Source organism: Spermophilus citellus, assembly GCF_964194105.1.
Source record: "Spermophilus citellus genome assembly, chromosome: 12".
Lineage (NCBI taxonomy): Eukaryota > Metazoa > Chordata > Mammalia > Rodentia > Sciuridae > Spermophilus > Spermophilus citellus.
The window spans coordinates 71,988,838-72,013,339 of record NC_138198.1 but is presented as its reverse complement, the minus strand read 5'-3'; the positions used below and the strand labels follow the sequence as shown (position 1 = coordinate 72,013,339).

At 40.8% G+C, this 24,502-nt stretch overlaps 1 protein-coding gene across 7 annotated transcripts in view; it reads left to right on the top strand.

Moving 5' to 3' along the window:
• The window catches only part of MTCL1 (microtubule crosslinking factor 1), a 124,737-nt gene that overhangs the window by 83,848 nt on the left and 16,387 nt on the right, over window positions 1-24,502 (top strand). For 3 of the 7 annotated variants that reach the window (XM_081262882.1, XM_081262881.1, XM_081262880.1), the window contains 5 exons: window positions 3,738-3,860; window positions 7,127-7,357; window positions 9,013-9,210; window positions 17,533-17,700; window positions 23,449-23,703. In XM_081262882.1, the coding sequence (XP_081119008.1) occupies window positions 3,738-3,860; window positions 7,127-7,357; window positions 9,013-9,210; window positions 17,533-17,700; window positions 23,449-23,703 (975 nt within the window). The remainder of the gene's footprint in view (window positions 1-3,737; window positions 3,861-7,126; window positions 7,358-9,012; window positions 9,211-17,532; window positions 17,701-23,448; window positions 23,704-24,502) is intronic. The other 4 variants (XM_081262886.1, XM_081262884.1, XM_081262883.1 and 1 more) reach the window with 2 other exon arrangements.

The window sequence follows — 24,502 nt, the reverse complement described above, 5'->3', positions numbered from 1 at the left end:
CAGAATTCACAAACACTAACCCACCCACTATTGTAATTGTGCAGAAGTTAACTGTTAAAAAACCACACCCAACCTAAACAACAGCAAAACAACTTCGGAAGCACAAGTACTCCTGTGCTTCAGAAGCACAAGCTCATCTCAGTAGATATTGGCAAGATGGTCCCACTGTGTCCTGAACTCTTCCCTGTCTTCACCCCATGGTTCCCATTAGGTCTTCTGTGAGAGACACATTTGTTAAGAGTACGCAGTGTTTAGAATGTTTCAAATGGAATGTGCTAGGAGCCTTAAAAATAGTTCTGAATGAGAAGTGGCCAAGCATGGACACTGGTCAGATTTCACATATAAATGAAACCAAGCCTATGCCCAGAGGATTGAGTTTCTGGGTCAGAAATCTCAAAGAGCTCTTCTCCCTAGCTCTCGCTTTTATCCTTTAATCAACCAAGCACACGGAACATCTGCGATCCCTTATGTCTCAGCTGTGAAATACCAGCCACAGTGAAACTACGTGGGGTTTATGCCAAGTATTTGTACACGTGTATTGACCTCATATACTGCTTTTGAAAGAGGTGGTACCCAAATTGGCCAGGACAAAATGGAACTCTCACTAGAAACAAAGTTGTGGTAATGGAGATCTTGTAGACTTATAACATACAAGTAGCATTGGTGGTTATGATAGCATTCCTCTTTCTGTTTATTGAGATGGTGACATTATTTTCTTAAGGGTGGAAAGATTTTATAAGTCACTTTTTCTGGGGACGTTCAGGAAATTAACAATAGGAATCATTCTGGGATTCAACCCCTATGGGCAGAAGGATGGCTTTGGATCTCAGAATGCTGGCTCAGGGTGAAGGGTGGTTATGATGTCAAGATTAATGTCTAGACAGCCTTGGAAACAAGTGTGAATGGCACTCATTTAAGTAAACTACCATATAGATCAAGGTGAATTTGTTTTATAACCAGAATCTTAGGTAAGTAAGCAAAGGATGACTTTTAGAATAAAACTTTTGGGGAATTGATAGTAAAGGGAAGTATATTTTTTCCTAGAGGAAATGTATATGTCATGTGAAAATGTTCCCCAGTTGTATGTGATTATATGCAGTCACGTGGCAATGGGAGTCATTCTGGACCAGAACTCTTGCCTTGGCATGTTTGTATTTTGTTTTTGTAACACTGGAGTGACATTGGCATCCCAGCCAGGAGCAGCTACCCATAGGAGTTTTAATATTTCATTAGCAAAAATGGACCATACCGGATAATGAAACTTCTGATTGATCAGTAAGTTTCTGTTGTTAACCAGGCAACAGTCTACATGTGGATCTCAACGGTACTCTTCAAAGGTGTGTTTTAATCAGAAGAGCATGTTTTTAATCAAATGATGTTGAAGTATGAGGCTATCTCTCTGTTTGAAATAAAAATAATTTAAATATTTATTACGATTGAAGCCAACCTAATACAGGGTTAGCATCCCTACTCTGAAATATGAAATGCTCCCAAATCCAAAACTTTCTGAGCATCCATGTGACTCTAAAAGTGAAAAATTCCATACCATGAAGTCTTTGTTTCTTGCACAAATTTATTAAAAACATTGAACAAAGTTACTTTCCATCTGTGTTTATAAGGTAACAAAACATAAATGAATTTCATGCCTAGATTTGGGTCCCATTCCCAAGATATTTTATTATTCATATGCAAATATTCCATAGTCCATCCCCCCCCCCAAAAAAAAATATCTAAAACACTTCTGGTTCTAAGCATTGTGGATGAAGGATTACTCAAGGTATATAGAAACTAAATTAAACAACAAGCTTGATTAGGATATCTGTTTTAATGTGAAATAGTTCAAAACTTTGGCTGGCACCTAATGCATTAAAATATGGACAGTCTTTGCATCTTAAATTTGTGGAATAATTTGTAACTAAAAAGTAAAGCCAGCAGCTGAGCAGCCCAGGCTGCCTGAAAACATTCTTGCAGAAAACAACTGAGTGGTAGAAGAGAAGACCCCTGAGGGTAGGGTTTGGGCAACTTCATCTATTATCATAACCCCAATGCTTTGAACAGTGCCTGTATTACAAGTGCACAGTGTTTGCTGAATAAAATGCTGTATAAAATATAAAACTCCTCTTATTTTCATAGCTGAATTCCAAGAATAGGGAGTCTTCAAGGGTTGGAATTTATTTCAGAATTGAAAACAAGAGCAATATCTGGGTTAGGTGGGTGGATGGAAACAAGGGACAGAGCCTTAGGCCCAACACAAGCAGGGAAAGAAATTCACAAGAGAAATATTTGCCTCCTGGTTGCTGGGCAGGAGAGAGGTAGCAGGACAGTTGTTTACACAGCATGGGCTCTGGTTGGGAGTGGGAGCCACAGCTGGCTCTCACATGGGATCAAGCTTTGAACTGATGTTACCACTTTGGTCCAGGAATCTTCAAGGAGAGGGACTTAAGTCTTACTGCTGGCTTCTGCAAGTGCAAAGCCAGTCTGGAGGCACATTCTTAACCAAGTGGCATGTGAGACCCATAGATAACTGCCCATTGAAGATGAACTCACGGTGCAAAACTTCAAACACACAAAGATACCCTCCAGCAGCAAGAGCTGGCAAGAATTCTAAGACCTTTAGATTGTAGGATTGTCAGACACCATATAAAAAGTGGGTTCAGAACTATTAAATATGCAGGTATATAGAAAAAAGGGAAAATTGCTATCGTAAGATCACACATTTAAAAATAAGAAAATATAACTTTTAGGAATGAAAAATTAGTTGAGATGAATTCAGTGGAATAAATTCCATATGTAGAGAAATGCCTCTTTTCAAAGAGAATCCATATATAAAAGACTGCAGTAACAACTAGTAAATCAAGAAGCAGTTAATTCAGGAGTTCTTGAATTTCTTAGGGTTGGATGAGTTTAGATATCTTACTTGCAAATTTTTATCCCAAATTTGATGAAACCCCAGTGGGTCTGATTTTCTTTTCTTCCTTTCTTCTTTCTGCAAGAGCATCCCTCCCTACCCCCGCATTATCCCTTGTGCTAAGCGATCGGCTCTGCTGTTTTATTTTCTGCATTTCCTGTTCTTGGGGTATGATTTTTACTCATGACAGATTAGGAGGAGCAATGTCCTCAGTGAGAAGTAACAGATTAATTAAAGGTCAACAAAACAAGCCAGTAAAATGGCATGTGTTTTTATTGCAACAATCCACTCTCATTCCCAGTTTTGTACATCATCTGCCTCTAAGTAGCACAAAGCAGTGGGTAACATGTCTTGCTTACATTTTAATGATGCCTGAGATTTTTAGTGACAGTGTTTCTGTCTCTGTAAAACACATTTCATTTCAAATTAGTGACTGACCACTTTCTCATGCCTATTTGGACTTTGAAGGTAGACTTTAGCAATAAAAATAACAATAAATGAATCCACAGATTTATTGGCCTGTTTGTAACCTGAAGTGTAATAAGTAGATCTTTGTGTGGTTCCTCTTGGGCAGCATGTGCCACTGAAGCAGGGCAGGTGGAGGAGAGTCATCCTTCACCAGGTGATGCAGATAGCTGTAAAGCCCCACACACCAGCTCCTCCCCATCCCCAAAGTCCCAGGAAAGTTGCCGCAGAGTCACTCCACTGCTGCAACCCCGTGTGCCATGTCTCTCTGTGTTTGTCTCGAGCTTGTGCAGATGTCTGTCCTGCGTTGTCACCTGAGGCAGAGTTCTTGTTTCTAAACCCCTTCCTTTATCCCACCAATCAGCTCAGGGGCCCCCCTGTTTTACCTGAGCAGAGTGTATCGATAGAAGAGCTACAGGGTCAGCTCGCGCAGGCGGCCAGACTGCATCAAGAGGACACAGAGACATTTACAAACAAGATCCGTAAGGTAAATATTAACGCGGATTTCAGCATGACCGCTTCTTGGTCTGCAGAGCCCCTCAGGAGATATGCCATGATGCATTTTAAAAGAATGCTGCCTGTCCTGTACAGACCCACAGGCAAATAGAAAGGTTACCCAATTGAGCTACCCCCTCTCAGATGTGCCAAAAAGACAACTATCTACCATTTTGTTCTGGAAGACACATTTCAGCACTTTGGTTTCCCCTGTCTAAGCATTGTGAGGATGCCTGAATCCACAAATAGTACCAAATCCCAAATATATTACTTTTTCCTATACAGTACATATATACCTATCATGAAGTTTAACTTATAAGTTATGCACTGAACAGGATTAACAATAATATGTGATAAAATAGAATCATTATAACACTATACTATAATAAATGTTATTTAAAATTTAAGAACTGGCTATTTCTGGGGTTTTCTAGGTCATATTTTTGGAGTGTGACTGTGGGTAACTAAAACTTAAGAAAACAAAACCACGGATAAGGGACAATGGTTGTGTTTTACATGAAGGTACCAGGAAAGTTTTCTGCATATCTGATCTAAACTTTCCTGTAGCAGTACCAACCAGGCAACTGACATAAAACAAGAACCTTAAATGCAAGGAGACAAGGAAGTGTGTCTATCACCTTGGTCAATGTTAAGTGAATCTTGTGATAGGAATATCAACTCATCCTAAACTGTCGTCTTCAAAAATACTGCCACTAATTGAGCTGTGGCCTGATTAACTTCTAGTTATTTTAGAATAACCTATTACAGGCTAATTATTCTTTATCCACTAAATCCTTTCCCAGAGCTCTTAGTAGAAGGGATTCACAGGTAACAGGCACTCTGGCTCTAGGCCTCCCGAGGATAGTCCAGTCCCTGACACCCTGCATCTAATTAAGCTATAAACAGATATGTAAGTTCAGAATTGCTATCACTGCTCTTTTCCCCTTGCATTTGCTGTCGAAAGATAGCTGTCGTTTAAAATGAAACAAAGCAGTTGATATTGAATAGTGGACCTTGATATTTTATCATGCAATATACTATGCAAAGTAAGGTTCCTGGTATATCCAAGAATTTATTTTGGCAAGGAATATGTGCTGTATGTATATGCCTCCAGGGTGACTCAGGCCAAGAGGATCTAAATGGGTCACAAACTGATTAAAGGATTGCCTGCTGCACTTTGCAGCTTAGGGAGGTTAGAGTTGTACAGCAGGGAATGAATATTCTCTGCTATCCTCTCCCCCAAGAGGCATACCCCTTTTCAAATGTTTTGCTTGTAAATCAAGTTTCACTATCATTAACAAAGGAAAACAATTCCATATTGTACAAATGACCAATTCCTAACTAATTAAAAAGATTTTTTTTTAAGCATTGTACCAAAAGTAGGTTGAAAAGGGAGTTTATCCCTGGAGGCTGATAGTGCAATGGTAGAGTCTCAGGTGTGTCTAGTACTTGGATTAATGAGAAAGGAGTATTTTGAAGCAGAGACTTAAGAAATGAAGAGATATTGTCCTTCAGGTTTGTTCAAAAGTTAAAGGAAGTTGTCCCCTAACATGGTCGTAGGGCAGAAGGTCAGATCTGAGATTTGGGAAGCACTTGGAAGCATGGAACAGAAGGAGTCAGAAAGGGCAGTATGTATGTGTGTGTGTGTGGGGGGGGTGTCAGAGTGAGCCAGGACAGGGTGCTGCAGATAGAGGGGCATGAGAATGGCCCTTTGAGATGTAGCACCCCTCAAAATGATATCTTGAGATCTTTCTATAGCATCTCAGGGAAAGAGCTGTATTGGCTTCATGTGACCCCCCGAGGAAGCTGGATTTTTCCCTCAGTGAGGCAGGTGGCTGAGACAACAGCAAGTGAGGGATTTTGGTGTGCCAGGCTGCCCCCACTTTATCTGAACTTGTATCCACAGGGTGATAGCCAGCGGTGGAACTCCCAGACTGCTGAGGTTCTGGATAAAATTGCCACTTTCAGCCTGAAGTACAGTAGATAACCATTGTCACCACAGTAGCCACAGAGACAATTGCATAGATCCACAGACATTCCCACAGCCACTTCTGTCTTCCCCTGGCCTTTATTTAGCACATTAGCCATATTGTGTCATCTTTAGCATATTGGTGTCACCTTTAGGCAGCCATAGTCCTAGCCTCAGGTTCCTCAGAAATAATGTAGTTCTTTAGGATAAAAGAAATCACTCCCTTTTTGGCACAAGACGGAATGTTAAATTAAGAGAAGACAGCTGATAATGACCAGGCTGCCATTCTAATCTTTGTTTGGGAGATGGGGTGGGTCTATGGAATAGAAACCTTTAATCTCATGTATCACTTTAGCTAATATAAATATTATTCTTGTGCCCTTATCTTACTTACACCCTCTTGCTTAGTCACTATTGACACATAATAATCATTTGTCTCTTGGAAGAGTGCCACCACACATGGTGGCGGGCACCTGTAGTCCCAGCTTCTTGGGGTGGCTGAGGCAGGAGGAGTGCTTGAGCCCAAGAGTTTGAGTCCAGCCTGGGTGGTGTAGAGAGAAACTCTCTCAAACTGAAGAAAGACAACAAAACGGGAACTTAGAGCTCAGGTGGAAGAATCTTCTTTTTCAGCAATGCTTTTATTTCCCTAAGAAAATCTACTATGCATATCTAATAGGTAGGTTCAGCCTTCAGTGTGGAAGTAGGTACTTACTTTCTTGTTTGCTGACCATTGTATGCAGCTAAAAAAAAAAAAAATTCCTTCTGGCTTTAACTGCTGTGCTCTCTGGCTCTTGGTGGGCCTTCTCTTGGCTAGGTATTCTCTTTCTATGAGGGGTTTTGGGGAACTAGGGGTCTCAGGAAATAAAAGAAAAGGCTTTCCATTTTCTTTCTTCTTTATAATTACAGTGCACCCTTATGTGCCAACTCAGGCACAGTGGGATCTACTTAAATGGCATTTGAATCAGCTGCAAGCCATTCATCAAAGAAACAGGTTTTTTTTCTGAAGGGGTTTAGAGACATCTAGAAACACCATGAGAGACTGGCAGGGGAAAAAAAATGGTTCTAATACCTTTCTTTGAAATAGCACCTGCTTCTGAATCATAAAGCTCATGAGATTTTATACATCATATGCACCTCAAGTTGTTCATCACTCTAAACTTATGGGGGTCCTGTGTTTCTCATCTCCTTTGTAAGATGGTCTAAATTGAATGGCAGTTTGCAGTTGGTTGGGTTTAGGTGGCAAATTGGAATGAGCCTTGTGTCAGTCTTTCCCTTTGATTTCATTCAAGATGGAGGAGGAGCACCTCTATGCCTTGAGGTGGAAGGAGCTGGAAATGCACAGCCTGGCTCTGCAGAACACCCTCCATGAGCGAAACTGGAGTGATGAGAAGAACCTGCTGCAGCAGGAGCTCCGGTCCTTGAAGCAGAACATCTTCCTCTTCTATGTCAAACTCAGGTGGTTGCTGAAACACTGGCGGCAAGGGGAGCAGATGGAGGAGGGAGGAGAGGATTTTACGGAGGTAAGGCCATCCATAGAGTTCATTTTATTTGCATCTGTTTTGTTCTTGACCCTAGACACTGCTGTCCCTTCCCCTACACATAAAGCCATGTCCTGTTATTTTTAATTATTTTGTCAATTTCAGTCCAAGCCATGGAAATGCAATGGCTTATCCTGTTATATATGAAACCAAGAATTCCATGCTGTACTTGGAACTAGTTTTGTGAGTATCCTGGTCTATAACTCCTTTCTGGAATGAAGTTTTGAGGTCATCTCCTTTGTTCTTGATTTATTAATTCATTGAAGTTATCACCATGAGGTCCTTTGCCATCTCATTCACCTTTGGTGGTTTATATAAGCTGGTTCTAGAATATCTGCTCTCCTTTCTGTTATAGTTTGCGTTTCCAGATGCTAGAGCCTGTGACAGCCATAAGGGTCTCTTCTAAGTCTCACATGGGTCACTATGTCACCTCTGAAATTCATATATATTCTTCCCTTTATGTCTTAATTCCTGAATTCAAAACAGCAATGGAACAGAGTTATTTGCTTTCTGATTGATTTTTTGTTTGTTTGTTTGTTTGTTTTTTGCTGAAATTAGAGTGACCTCTAGCTCCACAGGCTCTGTCCTGGCTTTGCTTTTTGGTAAGCATAGGCCTGGAACTGCTGACCTGTGCATTCTGTCCATCCATACCCAGACTACTTAACCTGTTTAAGGCATTGTAAATAGCTGGTTTCCTTTGAACCTACAAAGACCTTTTGTCTGCTTCCCACTCTAGTGAACAGGGTATGTAATTTAAAGTTGTCCTGTGAATGGTGATTCTCTTTCCTCAGGGTAAAAAAGTTTTTAAAAATTATTTCACCCAGCTTCCAAGTGTTCATGACAGGGAAAACCTTTGCTAGGAAAGGCTAGAAGTAAGGTTTCCTGTTGGTCAATACTATAGAATTCCTTTAATTTATAAAATTATAGCTAGAAGAAATACTAATTTATAAGAAGTAAAATGTCTCATTAACCTTTTCTAATAAATGGGTCACCCACACTATGCCATTTAAATGGAAGAAGGGTCAATGAGAGAAATAGCCAAAATGAGCATCTTAGGGAAAATAGGCAAAGGAGGAAAGAACTTAATCCATTAAGCGGATAGTTAGCCTCAAACAATAGTTTCAGTAGTCCCAACCACTTCAGGAGACTGAGGCAGAATGATCCCTTGAAACCAGAAATTCAAGGCCAGGCTGGGCAGTACAGTGAGACCCCATTTAAAAAGAATCAGGGTGGAATTGTAGCTCAGTGGTATAGGGCTTGCCTAGAATATGTGAGGCACTGGGTTTGATCCTCATTACCACATAAAAATAAAATAAAGGTATTGTGTTCATCTACAACTAAAAAATAAATTAGCCAGGTGCAGTGGCTCACATCTGTAATCCCAGTGGCTCAGGAGGCTGAGGTGGGAGAATCTCAAGTTCAAAGCCAGCCTCAGCAACTTAGCAATGCCCTAAGCAACTTAGTGAGACACTATCTCAAAATAAAATAAATAAATAAATAAAACAGGCTGACGATGTGGCTCAGTGTTAAAGCACCTCTGGGTTCATTCCCTGACTACATACATACACACACAAAATCAGACTGTATTGCAAAAGGATGAGGGCAAAGCTATGATCATCATATGCTACTCATTTCAGGGTGAGCATCCAGAGACCCTCTCTGAGCTTGGTGAGCTTGGAGTCAAGGGGAATCACCAAGTGGATGGACCAGACCAAGATGATGGTGACCAAGGCTCTGGCTTTCCAGTGGGGGAGTGTTCCCCACATGTCCCCGTGCAGCTTGGTGATCATGGATCACGGCTACAGGCTGTGGATGGGGGACCACTCCACAGGCAGGTGGGTGTCTAGATCAAACCCATCCTTCTGTCTACCCCTGGGAAAGGAGACTCCCCAAGCCACATTTGTGCCGTCTTATTACAAGTTCCCAAGTCTGGTGTTCCTGGTAGCAGGAAAGTCCTCTGACTCTGGCCCCCTGCTGCTGTTTGTGATGCTGGATTTTTGCTATGAATCATATTGTTCAGCCTTTTATCTTAGTATCAGCCCATTAATTCATCTGTCTTACCCATATAAATAAGGGTAGTAGTCAGATCAGATCAATAGAATCCAGCAAATATATCATGGGAGGAAAAAATTTATAGAATCATCTTGGACTTTTAAAATTGACCATTCTTGCAAGGAATTGAGAACACTGAATACAATGCTTCTATCACAGCCAGAGAAAGAACTTCCAGGGCTTTTTTACTGTCATTAGCTAAACAGCAATTGCCAACATCACTGAATTGACAACATAATTTGTAAGGAAAAAAAGAACAATGTTTTTTAATTTAAATTCTCAACTTATATAAAGTCTTTCAAGTTCTCTTTGGCCACTCGAAACATAATGTTCCAAATAAAAATATTTGATGAACTCTTGAAAAAAATGAAAGCATATACCAAAAGAGGTGGTATCACAGTATTATTCAGTAATTATAAAGTGTTTCTGAGCCCCACAGAAATAGACTCTGTTTTATAAACCAAAAGATACTACTGATAACATATAATGTTTTTTTTTTTTTCATTTTTCTACGAAATGGCAGCTATAGTAGATTTGGAAGATTGAGGTCTTGAGAGGAATTGAGAGACCCTGTAGTAAAGCTATCTCACTCTTGGACTTTGAGTCCCTCTGACCCAACTTTTCTTCTTAGAGGGCTTGGACAGCCAAGCCAGAGCTCCTGTGCCACCCCCCCCAGCCCCCCAGGGTGTCTGTGTCCTGGGGTGAGGACACAGTCTACTGGACGCTGGGCATTGGGTGCGGCCTCAGCCTCAGGCATTTCTGAGCACTCCCTCTATGCTGGGTTCTGTAGCTGCTGCTCCTCTCACTCAAGCCTCCTCCGCCCAGAGCCACTGTGGGTCAAGTGGGAGGAGGTTGTCATCAGGACTTTGGCCCAGATCCAGATGAGGAAAGCTGTGATGTTCTGAGTCCAGATAGGGGGAATTTGGGGTTTTCTCCCCAACTGCTCTCTCTCCATATATAAATCATATTTCATACGAAAACAGCTGTTTCCCTTGTACACCTATTCACCTTTCATTCTCCCCAAATAATGTGACTCAAGAAATGGAACAGACTTTCAAGGGAATCTTTACCCATCATCTCAGGAGGTACATCATTATGAGGGTGTCTGTGGGGAGGTTTTAGATCATGGAAGAAGTTTTCCAGCAATGATCTAATTAGAAACTAAAATCTTACTTTGCAAATAATGCTTTCAAATCTAGTAATTTTATTATTTTTAAAAGATGTCAATCAGTCCGTAAAAAATATCTGTGATTAACTCAGATGGTATTCCTTGATGGCCAGTTATACATAACCTGCTGCATCTAAGACCACTTGGTGGGTGTTTCCCACACATGCATCCAAATGCTTTGGAAAAGGAAAAAAATGTAACACATCTGGTTTTGTAAACAACAGTCATGGAAAATGTTACCCTTGGGGTGGAAAATAATGTAAAGTCACTCAGTTGGAACCGCCCATTCAGTATATTTTAATGTTGTTTCCCTTTGCCTCCTGTTCTTTCCAACACTAATTTTTCGTGATTGCCCTTAAAAGTGAGGAAGACATATGAGTTTCCATTACATATAGCATGCAGTAGAAGCACCCAGATGGGCTAACTGTGTAGCATCCAGATAGTCAAAATCAGGTTTGTTTTTCACTGGATTCATCTGTCCACAGTAGTGAAAGCAAAGCTCTGTGTGCACAATGCCATATGTCCAAGGACAGAAGATTAATGAGCTCTACTGTAAGCGACAGCTGGTTTACTGAGAGTGAACATTCTTGATTAGAAGATTTGCCTCTCTGTTAGTGGCGTGGGTATTAGCCAGGAAGCCTGGATGCAAGAGCCAGCCCACGTGTCTTACAGACCTGCTGTGCAGAGCTAGGGCCTCTTCAGAAGCATGAGAACCTCATAAAGCACTAAACAGCTTGGGAAACAGGGCCAAATCACTTTCTCAAGGATAAATGAGCAAGTAACAAAATTTCTCAGGCCTTGGTTTTTGATTTGTGTCATATCACACATTCTCATTGTTGAATATAGTAGATGGCAACATTTATCATGTCCAGAGAGATAAAAAATAAAATTACATGTACCAGTGTACCTTGGGAACAATTCAGGGAAGATCATCAGGTTGGCAAACATTTGGCTCTGTCCCCTGCTTCCCAGTCTTCAGTTACATGATCTTGTGGCGGCGACCTGGTTATTCTTGAGCACAGTAAGCACTTTGAGTTTGCCTCTCTACCTGAAAGAACAGAAGCCAAGAATGCACAAGAGCCATGTGGATGGTTCTCACTGTACTCCAACACACTTGCTGCTTTTTTGTTGGGCATATAAGGTCAACATTCCTAAGGCTGTTTATGCATTTTTTACTTCTTAGTAATTCCTGAAGGTTAGGGTTTTTAACTCAGGTGATTCATGGTGCTGGAATTGTGACCCTATGGTTCTGACAACTAGTCTTCCTGGCATTAGGTTAATTAGAAGATAATTTACTTTTTCATTCAAGAATGTGACATACATAATGAGCTGATGTTGTGGCTCAGTGGTAGAACACTTGCCTAACATGTGTGAGGCACTGGGTTCAATTCTCAGCACTACATATAAATAAATAAATAAAATAAAATAAAGGTTCATTGACAACTAAAAAAAATTTTAAAAAGAATGTGACATACTATTCTTAATTAAAACAAATAAGTGTAAAATGAAGAACCTAACATAAAATTCATAGCCTGGGCTAAAGGAGTGATGTTTCATATCTGTCTCTAAGGGTTCATCTGCTACTGGTCACTGAAGCATCTCATCCAGTCCAATCTCAGGGCTGAGTAGAATCTGAATACCTGAGTAGAATCTTGTCCCTAACCTAGGGCTCGGCTGCAGTGTTGGTACCTGGAGGGGCTGCCCTGAAAGTCAGCCCTGTCCGGCCACAGAACCTTTGGTTTCTTGGTCCTGGACCTTGCCCAGCTCCAGTACAAGCAGTGTGACTTTCTGGCTGTCTTCCTCCCCTCTTTATGTGTTACAGAAGATTTAAAAAACAACTTCCTTAAAGATCTCTTCTGTCAAATGAGGCCTGTATGTCAGAACTGTGAACTTCCCTGATTTTTTTTTTTTAAATAAGAAAGCTCTCCTCTCGAGTCTAGATAGCATTTGCATTTCCATTTTGCATGGTATACCATTGTTACTTCTTTGGACTCCTCAGCTTTACAGCCTCACCTAGGAGACATGATTTCATGATTTAAATCATGAAACACATGATTTAAAGTTTTTTTCTTCTTCCATATTTTTTATTGGTGCATTATAGATGTACATAATACAATACTTGATTTTGCTATGAATTTATTAATATTTCTATGACTGCAAATTGCACAAGCATAGATAAAAATTCATATGTTCCTGAGGGTACTCTCTTTGCCCTTCATCCTGCCTTCCAGAGTTAACCACAGCTGGCTGTTTACAATATACTTTCCAAAGTGGTAAAGCTTTAAGTCTTGCTAAGAATTGATTTCTTCCCAAAGGGCCACCTGATTTTCATCAGACCTTCCCTGATTTCTTAGGCCTGTGAGCTGAAGACTCAATGTTTATAAAGTATTTAACATGTACTACACTATTTCTTTCACATACCATATTTGTTCTTGGTGAAAATTATGAAGAACGCAGGCACAGAGCCCTCCTGAATGGTACCCTGGGCACATTCTTGCCCAGAGGGTAAAGGACTTTTGTACATAAATGAAACTATCATTCCTGAAAACTTCCATCACAGATTATATTTTCAGGATCAGTCTTAAATGGCCCATTCTCTTTTATCTGTAGGGGGAATATTGGTTTTAGAAAAGAATCTTAAAATTAGTCTGAATGTAACAGTGAAGGTAAGAAGGACAAATTGCTTATTTATAAAAATGTTGCTGGATGTGTGAATGTTTCTGGCTAATCTCAAGGTAAAAGTCTTGGGTAAAGGTCTTGTCTCAGCTTCCTGCTCATGAGGAGTTGTCTTTACTGAATGCTGCATAAAATCCCCCTCTTTTGTGTATCAAGTAGAACTATGCATGCATGGTTGGGGGTCAGGGCAGCTACTGTAGCATTGCAGAATTCCCCTGCCTGTGTGGGATAACATAAGTAAGTAGGAGGCTGAGGCCATTAACTCTATTTTGTGACTCTTTTGTGGGTCAACCATAGCAGCAGGTCAATATGTCTATTTTAACTTTAGATTAAACCTGCCTCCAAAGTTAATGGATCTGAGGCAAGACAAGTAGAGCTAATGGTGGTATGATTTCATCTGATGCACATCTTAGAAATCTGTGAGTCTGAAAAATAGCTGGCATTGTATCGCAAATGTATGGGCATATTACCTTATCTAATACTCCCCTTTTACTTTCTATGAATAATTTTTACTGTAGACTTGAATAGCAGTCTGATTGTTTGAAAGCCAGTTTTGAACTTGTTATAAAGTGTGACACATTATAGTGCAGCAAAGCTCCTGATCTCAATTTTAGGATTATTTTAAGCCTTACCCAAGAGAGATGAGCCACCAAGGGCAGAAATGCCTTTAGAGAAGGAAATGGTGAAGCCTTTGCTAGAAAACCAATCAGCTGATCTGTGTAGAGATTGGAAAGTTGTGTTTTTGAGTTGAACCTTACCTGTACTTCACAAATGTACAAGCCAAAAGGCTGCACAGCTGGGCCTCTGGCACAGAAGGTTCTGAAAGCTCCATATCCAAGATGATTTTCAGTATTAAAAAAAATCTAAGTGGGCCTGAGTCTTAATTTGATTCCTGACTTGATTTTGGTCATCATTTTACCCATTGCCTGGCCCAGCAAGGGCATCACCAGGGGAAAAAATGAATAAAGTGACCTTTCAACATTTTTTCAAGATAGGTTACTATTATTTCCCTTGATATAGGAAGTGAAATTAGTTTCATAGAGATTAGATGGCTTTTCTAAGGCAAAGTTAAAAGAAAAACCTTGGCAAGGTATAATGTCAGAATTTGAATATTCCAGGGTTGGTTTGTCTGGCCTTAGTGGAGACAGGCCTAAATTGTGGTCCAGGCTCTTATCTCCTTAACAGAGACCTTGGTAATCCCTGAGTCACTAGAAATAGTTTTTCTTTTGCAAAACAGGGAGCATGACAGTTTGCACCCCGTATTGAGGTGAATTGTAAATAAGGTCCTATAGGTAAATAACTGAGCAAAATTCCTGGCACATAGGAAATAATATTAGTGATCCTGGTTACTGTTTACACACACACACACACACACACACACACACACACACACATATATATAAATCTTTTAGAAGAATTGTGCTCACCCATGGCTCATTATGGTCTCTAGAACTATTGACCCAAACATCGATTCTGACTGTTGTGCATTCACAGTAGAAGTTGCCCTGGATTCCTGCCATGTCACACACTGCTCCTGGGTGATTATGATAGCAAATACCAATAGCGTGGATGCTCTGGGCTCTTATTCTATTTGGCATCTTTCCTCAAAGCAATTTTGGAGCTCATTCTATGTAGATTAATATTGTCCTGGGATCTTAGGATGCTCTGACCTAAATGTGCATAAACTTTATTGAATCTGCAATCTACTAATACCAAAAATGTATTCAATAAAATTTATGACCTAAATGTGCATAAATTTTATTGAATCTGATATCTATTAATACCAAAAAGTACTTGCTTTGCATCCAGAGAAACCAAAATTTTAATTTGCCAAAGGACTATAAAGTTCTGATTCTAATGTTATTAGCAGTCACATGATATAGGGACTAAGAATAGCACATATTGAACCATATATGGATTGGGATTCATAGAAAGTTATTGATTATATGTAAGAATGTATTATGTGTAGTTCTCTACTTTCTCTTTGGTGATAATTAGATGACAGCCCCAAAGACTGGATCAAATTTATTTTCATTACTTTATGTTTTAAATTCTTTTGATGCAAAAAGTATTGATTTTTATGATGGAAATATTAAGAAAATATCATAAAATGCAAGTTTTTTATCAAATTCTCTGAGAAGATGTACATTTCTAAGAAGAGTGTCAAAACACCTCTTCATCAATTGCATTTATATAATTTTGGTTTTTTAATACTTTTATGTTTTTCGATATTCTTGGTGTGGAATTCTGAAAAAACTGTTCTGCATTTAGGTTTCACACAGTTCATGAGCCTCCATCTTCTTGAGTGTAGTGGTAACTTATTTATACTCAGATGGTTGGAAGGATTGTAGAATCCTTAGAAGGTTCTCTGTCTGATGAAGTTTTCAAATGATAACTTATTTGTGCTCTTACTGCCTTTTGTTCTGAGTAAAAATTTTTGTTCAAGATGAGAAAAATTCAAGAGCAATGAATACTAACAAATAGGCTTTTCTTCTCCATCACAGGTCTACTCTATCTGATATTATTTTTTAAAGAAAGAGAGGAGAGAGAGAGAAGAGAAGAGAAAATTTTTTTTACTATTTATTTTTTAGTTATTGTCAGACACAACATCTTTGTTTGTATGTGTTGCTGAGGATCGAACCCGGGCCGCACGCATGCCAGGCGAGCGTGCTACTGCTTGAGCCACATCCCTAGTCCTCTATCTGATACTATAACTTCTTAAATTACAAGGACAACTACAGAGTTTTCAGTTAATTTGCTTATATTAAGTAATTTTCTAGTCTACCTGTATTTAAATCTAAACATATCCCAGGTATCATAAATTCTTCTCATATTTGTATAGCCTTTTTTGTGTGTGTGTTGAGGGGATCAGCTAGATTGTTTTAGAAGGATGACTAGAAGACTTGTGAGCATGCAGGATCTGAGCTGGACCCCGTGCCCTTGCTAAATGGGGCAGTGAGGTTCACTGAGGATGGGGTTCTGCCCGAGAGTGTGTGCTCTGTCTTGTTGAAATTGAGCTTGTCTGCATGTAACCGGACTTAGAGAGCTTTTATTCCTCCTGCTTCATAAGTGAGCCAAACAAGAATGTCCTGGGAGCCCAGGACGCACTCTGGTGCTTTCTGCTTGAGACAAGAGGCCCACATGGTCTGTATTAACAGGGAATCATAATTGACTCAGTGTATTTAATTCATTTGGATAAACCTTTCTGATATAATGCCTATGCTGGCACAAATTAAGATAGAAATCATGGTTTTGAAGTTTACCTTCAAAGGGCTGGACAGGTCTTAGGAAATATGTCTTTTATGTGAGATAAACAGGTTGATAAAGAAACCCATTCTCCATTGACCAGACATGTCTGCATGCTTAACCTGAGCCAAGGATTGTGCAGAACACTGGAGATGTGGGGGTGGGTCAGGGCTGCCTCTCCCTCAGATACTTACAGAAGTGGTAATGGTGGTGGGACAGGAACAAGATGAGCAAGTAGAGGTGGTTGTCATTCATGAGATTAGTGAGACCAGTGCAGAGTACTGAGGCAGAAAGGGGAAGGCTAGTAATTCAGTCTCAGGGGACCACAACAAAGCCTGCAGAAAGCAGGGTAAGCATTTTACTGTTGGTTCTAATTGTGATCCATCCAAAGTACCCTCCCAACCTCATGCCATGTTTGTCACTGATAAAACAGTTTGGTGACCACAGTCCAAGTATGGCCACCCTATAAATATATGAGTAACTAGGCCTTCATGATTTCACTTCTAGTCTGACAGCCATCACTAGAGTGAAAGCATATATGGAGGAGAGTATGGATCTTGTATGGATGGATCTTCTCATGTCCGAAATCCCATGGCAGAGCAGCAGGCACAACTCAGTTCTAGATGTCTGAAGACTCATAGGGTGTCCTGGCAACCCTGGCTTTAGAGCCACCTGTGATTTTCTGCTGTTTCCTCATTTCTGCCCCTTGGGGCCCTGGGTACCTCTCTGCTTCAGGTGCCCACAGCATTGGCCTAAGTTTCAGCCCCTGAATGCAGCATGGTACAGGCGAAGCCTTCCCTCAGCCTCTTCTGATCCAGCAGTCCCCAGGAGACCAATGGCCAGCAGTGAGATCCTTTGCTCTCACCTAAGTATAGACCACCCACCCACCCTGCACTCTCTGCCAGCAGCACCTGGGAAGCAGCCCCAGGGCCCATTGGCTGCGAGAGCCTCTCTTTTTCTAACATAATGGATGCTCTTCACTGAGGCAACTGAGCTTGACTTGCTGTTCCCACAGGTGGTGGAAAACCAGCAGCTGTTCAGCGCCCTCAAGGCCTTGCTAGAGGACTTTCGTTCGGAGCTGCGGGAAGATGAGCATGCCCGGCTGCGGCTGCAGCAGCAGTATGCCAGCGACAAGGCTGCTTGGGACATGGAGTGGGCCATGCTCAAGTGCCGCTTGGAACAGGTACCCATCCCACTTGGGTCTCCCTGCTCCTGACCACCATGTTTCCACTGTCCTGTTAAGGATAGGTGGGGAAGAAGCACAGATTGAGCTCCCATGATAGCCCTAATCCAGGAGAAAGGAGAGGAATGGCTACTTGTGGCCTCCTTAAATTTAGTGCCCAACCTTTCCCAGGTCCCTCATGTTTCTTAATATCCCCATCCTCAAGCATGAAACACAGCCTCCACTAAGAAGCATTTATCATAGCTTTATTCATCCATTCTGCACTCAACAAGGTTGTAGGGCTCACCATAGGAGGATGACCAGCTTGAAGTTGTCATCATGCTGAGCTGACATAAATCTAGACGGGAGAAAGCAGGAGCAGACTGTGGTTTAGTGATCTCTGAGAAAGGTGAACAAATCCTAGTCCTTTAGATTTTCCAAAATATTGGAAAGAGCTTGTAGACCTTCCATTGCATGCCCTTGGAAGCCCCATCAGTTCCTATCTCCTTTTTACACCAAAGGATACCGAGGCCCAGAAGAAACAACTTGCCTCAGATCTCAGAGCCATATGGTACTGCAGGAGCCCAAGTGTCCTGCAACCTCTGAGATTTCATACCCCAGCCTTTCTTAAGTGTTTCTTCCCTGGAAATCCTTTAAAGTTATATGTTTTCTATAGTGTGCTGCTCATAGTCTCATTCAGCTCCTTGAATACGAGGAGGGAAGGAAGAATTGTATATCTGTGATCATCTATTTCCTAGGCTCTGTTTGGAGGCAAACCATAAGTCATTAAAATTTTATAGGAATTGGCTCAGTCATGAAAGAAAAAAAAAGGAGACATCTTTTGTTCAGTCTTGATAAAAGACAAAAAGGGTCTTTCATGTCCCCAACTCTCTTGGTCCCTACATGTTCACCTGCACTGCCACCTGGCCCCAGGTACCCACAGTTCACTTACATTGTTACCTGACCCCAGCAACAGTGGGGTTGGGCTAACAGCCCTGTGTGGAGCCAGGGACACAATATTCCAGGTCAGACCCATCAGGTATTAGAGCCATGAGCTGGTGTGGGTACTGTCCGCTGCTGGTAGGGGATGCTCACTGGATGCTCTATTTATCTTAGTGCACAGCATGCAGAGTCAGCCTTGGAGGAGAAATGAGTAAGCATGCTCTCTGATTAGCTGCCTTTAAACCTATTTAAAGATATGTGCTGGGGGTAAAGGGTGCTAAATATTTTCAGAGATTCAAGTGTACCTAAAGAAGGGAGATATAATCTTTGATGCAAGCCAGTTTCAAAACATTTCATCTTTGTTTTAGAGCAACCTGGTATCCGCCCACGTGTTTGCTACAAACAAAGCCTCAGGGAGAGTCACCACACACCAAGAAACAAAGCTAGGGCTTCAAACCTAGAAGGCAGTGGTACTAGGTAGAGCTCTTCTGCCCAAATTGTTTAGGAAGTTTCTTCAACATGTGAAGCCCAAGAAGCAATGTATGCGGGCTAGGGCTAGTCCATATGTAATCATCCCATCTTGATCCACTTCTACCTACATGCAAAACAGTTTAATTCTAAAATTTAAATATTTTCTTTCAGTGAAGCCCATCTTATGTCAGTTCCCAAATTGGTGATTGTTCTAACTGACATGTAAGTCAGACCTTGTTCCAGCTGCTGAGGATTCAGCAATAATACCACATTCCTCAAAGGGGCTTCCAGTGCAGTGAGGCTATTGTTCATAGTGGTACAGAAAGTACCTGCTTGCTTGTGCATGGCCCATGGGGAACTGGAGCAAGCAGGCCACACACCTCAGCTTGAGGCTCAAGGAAAGTCACTGGTGTAGGTGCTGAGAATGAATCAGAAAGGATGGCTGGCAGTTGCTGCATGCAGAAGGAGAATGAGTTTTTATTATTATTACAAGCAAAAAAAGGGTCAACATGAAGAAGGGAATGTGGCTCATTTGAGGAGCTCAGATATGAGGAGGAAAGAAGAGTGTTGAAAGAATTGATAACTGAAATCTCAGTTTTGTCATGGAAGTTTAGATTTCTTTTTTAAAAAGATTATTCCAGCTTCAAGGTAGAGCGTGAATTAGAAACCATTAGAGTTGGATGGATTAACCAGGGGTCTATAGATTGAGATCAGGGAACTGCTGAACTAGAACAAGAAAAAGGTTTTTTTTGTTTTGTTTTGTTTTTTAATGGTGCTGAGGATTGAACCCACGGTCTCCTATATGCTCTATCACTAAGCTACACCCCTAACTTTTTGATGCATCTTTACATTCACTAAACCCTCACTAAAATTTAGTGTGCTCTCTGAATATAAATGTAGGCAACAGGCCTGTAGAAATCACAGGTCTTTTCATTTCATATTTCAGTTATTGTGGTAATGAGAAGGAAACCTTTGGCTTCAAAGGTCTAGGAACAGTAGAACAGGTGAGAAATGGTGTTACTTTAAAGAAAACGGTAACCATGAAAGTGGAGATGAGGGTGCGATTAAAAGGAAAAAAATAAATAAAAAGTAGAAAGTAGCAGGACCTGGTGACGCTTTAAATAGATGCTGTGGAGTAAATGGCAAGCAGCTAGAAGGCTCTTGGGTTTCTAGTGTGAGTACCTGGGTGATAGTGCTCTTCACCAAGACAGGGACCAGGGAGAGAAGACAGTTGAGCTGGAGAAGGAAGAGACTGAATTTGAAGGGTCTACCTTGATAGGTAAAGGGGAAATAGCAGGCCAGGCTAAAGATATATGTATGGTCATGGATCATTAAACAACAGGAACACATACTGAGAAATTTGTCATTATGAGATGTCCTCGTATGAATATCATAGAATATTCTTAAACTAAGATGTCTGTTCTTCGTTGGCAATATAATCTCACAAGAACACTGTAGTTCTTGTAGTCTGTTGTTGACTAAAATGTCTTTATGTGATTCATGGCTGCATCTGAGAATAAATAGGTGGTAGTTGAAGTCATGGCTCTGAGTGGAATCCTCAGAACCATGCAGAATAAGAGAGGCTCAAAGAAGGAACTTGAAATAGCAGCCAGAAAAATGAGCAACCAGAGAAATCTATGGAAATCCAGGAACAGATGTTGTCCCAGAACCCAAGAGAAGAGAGGCCACAGAATTCGATGGAGTTCGACACAGATGCTTTGGAGAGGTCGGGATGGATAAGAGCTAAAAGAGTTTTGTTGAACTGATAATTAGGATGTCACTGGAAAAGTTAACAGCAGTCCTCACTGGACTCTGGGGCAAATGCATGTTACAATGCAAAGGGAGTAAAGAAGAAAGAGGACAGCCTCTTAAGTGAAAGGAGATGGTCATGGGAGTATGCTGTCTTGTTTTTAGAAGTCAAGGGGGACTTTATTGTGTGGGATTATCAAAGACATAGGATTCATAAGTCGGCTGCTGGATTGGGATCTGAGCAGAGACGAGCAGGGAAATGAGGGGTTCTGATACAGAGGAGTTTGCTGTCACCATGTCTGTGAGCAGGTTAGCAGAAGTCATTTGCTATCATGGAACGGTAACTGCTTGAGGAGATGCCAAAGAGGAAGAGCTGATTGCTAGAGAACACTTGGGATCTGTCTGCAAAAGCATCAGCACCGTGTCTTTCACTTTGGCTTATGTGGATTGCTCAGAGAGAGCTGTAGTAAATTGAAATTCTATGGAAGTGCATGCTTCCTAATTATCTTCTGGCCCTATTTTGTTTCTCTATTATCTTTCTACTGGAAAGAAAAGTATCATCACCACCACTACCACCACAACCCCACCACCTGCACATACACATTTTATAACCAACTGATTATCATTGGTTCTGCTCTTCACCTCCATATGTCACTATCCCAGCCTGTCACTGTCCCACTGTTATTGTCCTCCTCAGGAGTTTGCCTGCCCCACCCAGCCCCAGACCTCAGACTCCCTCTGTTCTCTCCTCAAAGGCCAGAGTCCCACTCAGGTTCAGAGGGAAAGCAGCATGAAGTGTTCTTGCCTTTATTACAAAGTTGAGGCTCTTTGTTTGTTCTCTCCCCACACATCCCTTGTGGGCAAGAACTTGCTGTTAAACTGACCAGATCCTTAGCAACCTGATACCAGCAGATGGGCTTTCTGAATAATACTGGCTAGCTGAAGTCTTTGAGCAACTGATTTCAAAATAGTTGAAAGTATCTGTTTAGACATAGATAATAAGCTATTAAATGGTTTTAGTAGGGCTTTGAATAGCTTCATGTATGAATAATGAAAGGAAGTCGATTTAATTTGCAGTGTTTACTGGTGACATTAACTCACAGCTAAAATTAAAGAAAACCCACCCTTTTTCTAGTTTCAACTCTGTTAATAACTGACCACGTCTTTAGGAAAGTCCTTTAAGACTTTTTGGCTTCTATTTCTTTATTAGTGAATTGGGAATAAGATTATCCTACAGGACTGCTGTAGAACCAAATGGGGCAATATATGTAAAAGGCCTTTCTTTAGAAAGTATAAATTTCTGCACTTAACAAATATAAGAGGTAGTTTATTAGGATAAAAAAAAAAAGGCACACAACAGTAGGCCCAGGTCCTTCCTCCTGTCCTTTATGCTGTTACCATCATAATTTACTTATGTTCTTTGAGCACACTGTGCATTACAACTGTTTTTGTTTCAGTTAGTGATGTTTAAAAGCAATCATAAAGAAGGAGAAAATGAGTTTTATACTTCTATTTATGTCAGTTTCATTGCTGTTGGTATCATATTCCTTTTGTCTGAGGAATTTCCTCTGCCATTTCTTGGAGTGCAGGTCTTCTGGCAAGTTTTTTTTTCCCCATTTTTGTTTGTTTGGAAGTATTTTTCCTTGGTTTTTGAAGTATGTTATATCTGGGTACAGAATTCTGTCTAGTTTGACCAGCACTGAAGGATGTCACTCCATCATCCTCTGACTTGCATAGTTTCTGATGAGAAGTCTTTTGTAATTCTCCTTTGAGAACAGGCAGAGTATAGACTGTTTAGTGGTCATGGAAATCATGAAGTACTCAGATTAAAAGAAAATTGGGCTATTTAAAAAAATTTTTTTTAGATGTTGTGGACCTTTATTTTTTAATTTATATGCGGTGCTGAGAATCAAACCCAGTGCCTCACACATGCTAGGCACGTGCTCTACCACTGAGCCAAAACCCCAGCCCCCAATTGGGCTATTTTATGATTCTTGTTACATCATGATGTTTCATGGGCATCCAGGGAAAGAAGGACAAATACTAGACTCTCTACCATTAGAGACCTATACCTATGCCCTAAGCTCTATTTCCTTTCTACGTCACGTGTCTTTTTCTCTGTCAGCCTTTAAAAGTTTCTCTTTATTTTTCACCAGTTTAAATACATAAGATGTAAATAGACATTTTGTTTGTTTCTGGTATTTAGCATCCTGGGTGTTTGACAAATACTATTTGAAGACTATTAGGTTCCATTGCTGTCCCATCCCTAGGTTCCATCTAGGGATTAAGGAGATAGGGACAGACATGATACTTGCTATTATAGATCTGTACAGACAAGAGATGGTGGTGACTTAGGCTGGGAAGAGAGCTGAGAAGGCAACCATAGGAAGGTACATGGGCTGGCTGATCAACATTCTGTGTGATTCTCTGTGTCAGAGGTTCTTAATTCAGACTTTAAAAACGGTATTTGTTTCTTCCATGGGTTTTGGTCCAGTATTGGTTTAAGCATGTTTCCAGGGATCATATGTAAATATGCTGAACCTCTTTTCACCCTTTAATGCCAGACTGGTCAGGGAAATGAGTTCCTGAGCCTTTTCTCTTTGACAGCTGGAAGAAAAGACTGAGAAGAACTTAGGAGAGCTTGACTCCTCCACTGAGAGCAAAGGGGCCTTGAAGAAGGAGAGGGAGGTGCACCAGAAGCTTCTGGCTGACAGCCATGGTCTGGTTATGGACCTGCGCTGGCAGATTCATCACAGTGAGAAGAACTGGAACCGAGAGAAGGTAGAACTTCTCGATCGCCTGGACAGGGACCGTCAAGAATGGGAGCGGCAGAAGAAGGATCTCTTGTGGAAGATAGAACAGGTAAGCACACACCCCAGATACCAAGGAACAGGCAGGGTGTGGACGGCTCTATGGTCCTGGAAATCAAGAGTACTCAGAGGAAAAAAAAGAAAATCAGGTTACTTTATGCTCCTCATTGCATCAGGATTTCATGAGTGTACAGAAGAAGAGGGAGAAATATCAGAATCTCTAATAGTGAAGACCTACTCCTATGCCTAGCATTGTATAGATTTTTTTTTTTGTTGCAAATTTTATGGGCATCTTTCCTGTGTATGCAGGGGTAGAGGGTAACTTTTTAAAGGAATCTGAAAGTAAAATTTCCAACAAGGAGGTTATTTCAGGTCGTATTCAGTGATTTCTGCCAAAAAGCAAACTAATGTTTAAGTTAGCCACTAAAAATGTGGTCACAGTGACTGCTCCAGCTCAAATGGAATTGTAGTCATTAGGTAAAGAAATTGCCGAGTTAAGTTGAAAGTTAGGCTATTTGCTGTGATTGTACCTGCTGTTATTATTGCTAAGCTGTGATTAGGTAGGAGTTGAGTCAATGGAGTTAGCTGGTAGCTCATCATCTTCAGCTAAACAAACAATTGGGGCACTCAGATGAATGTGGAGGAGACGGGGAGTTGTTTTTCTACTGCCTAGATATCCAGTCCCTGCATTGCATCAGACAGCACAGTTTGCATAGTTGCGATAGTTCACAGGTGATGCACAGATTTGGTTTTCACATTACACTGATGAATATTTGGAATTTCTCCATGGCTGGATTTTTACCTAGCAAATGATTTTTTTTTAGCCTATCATATTTATAAATTCACAAGGC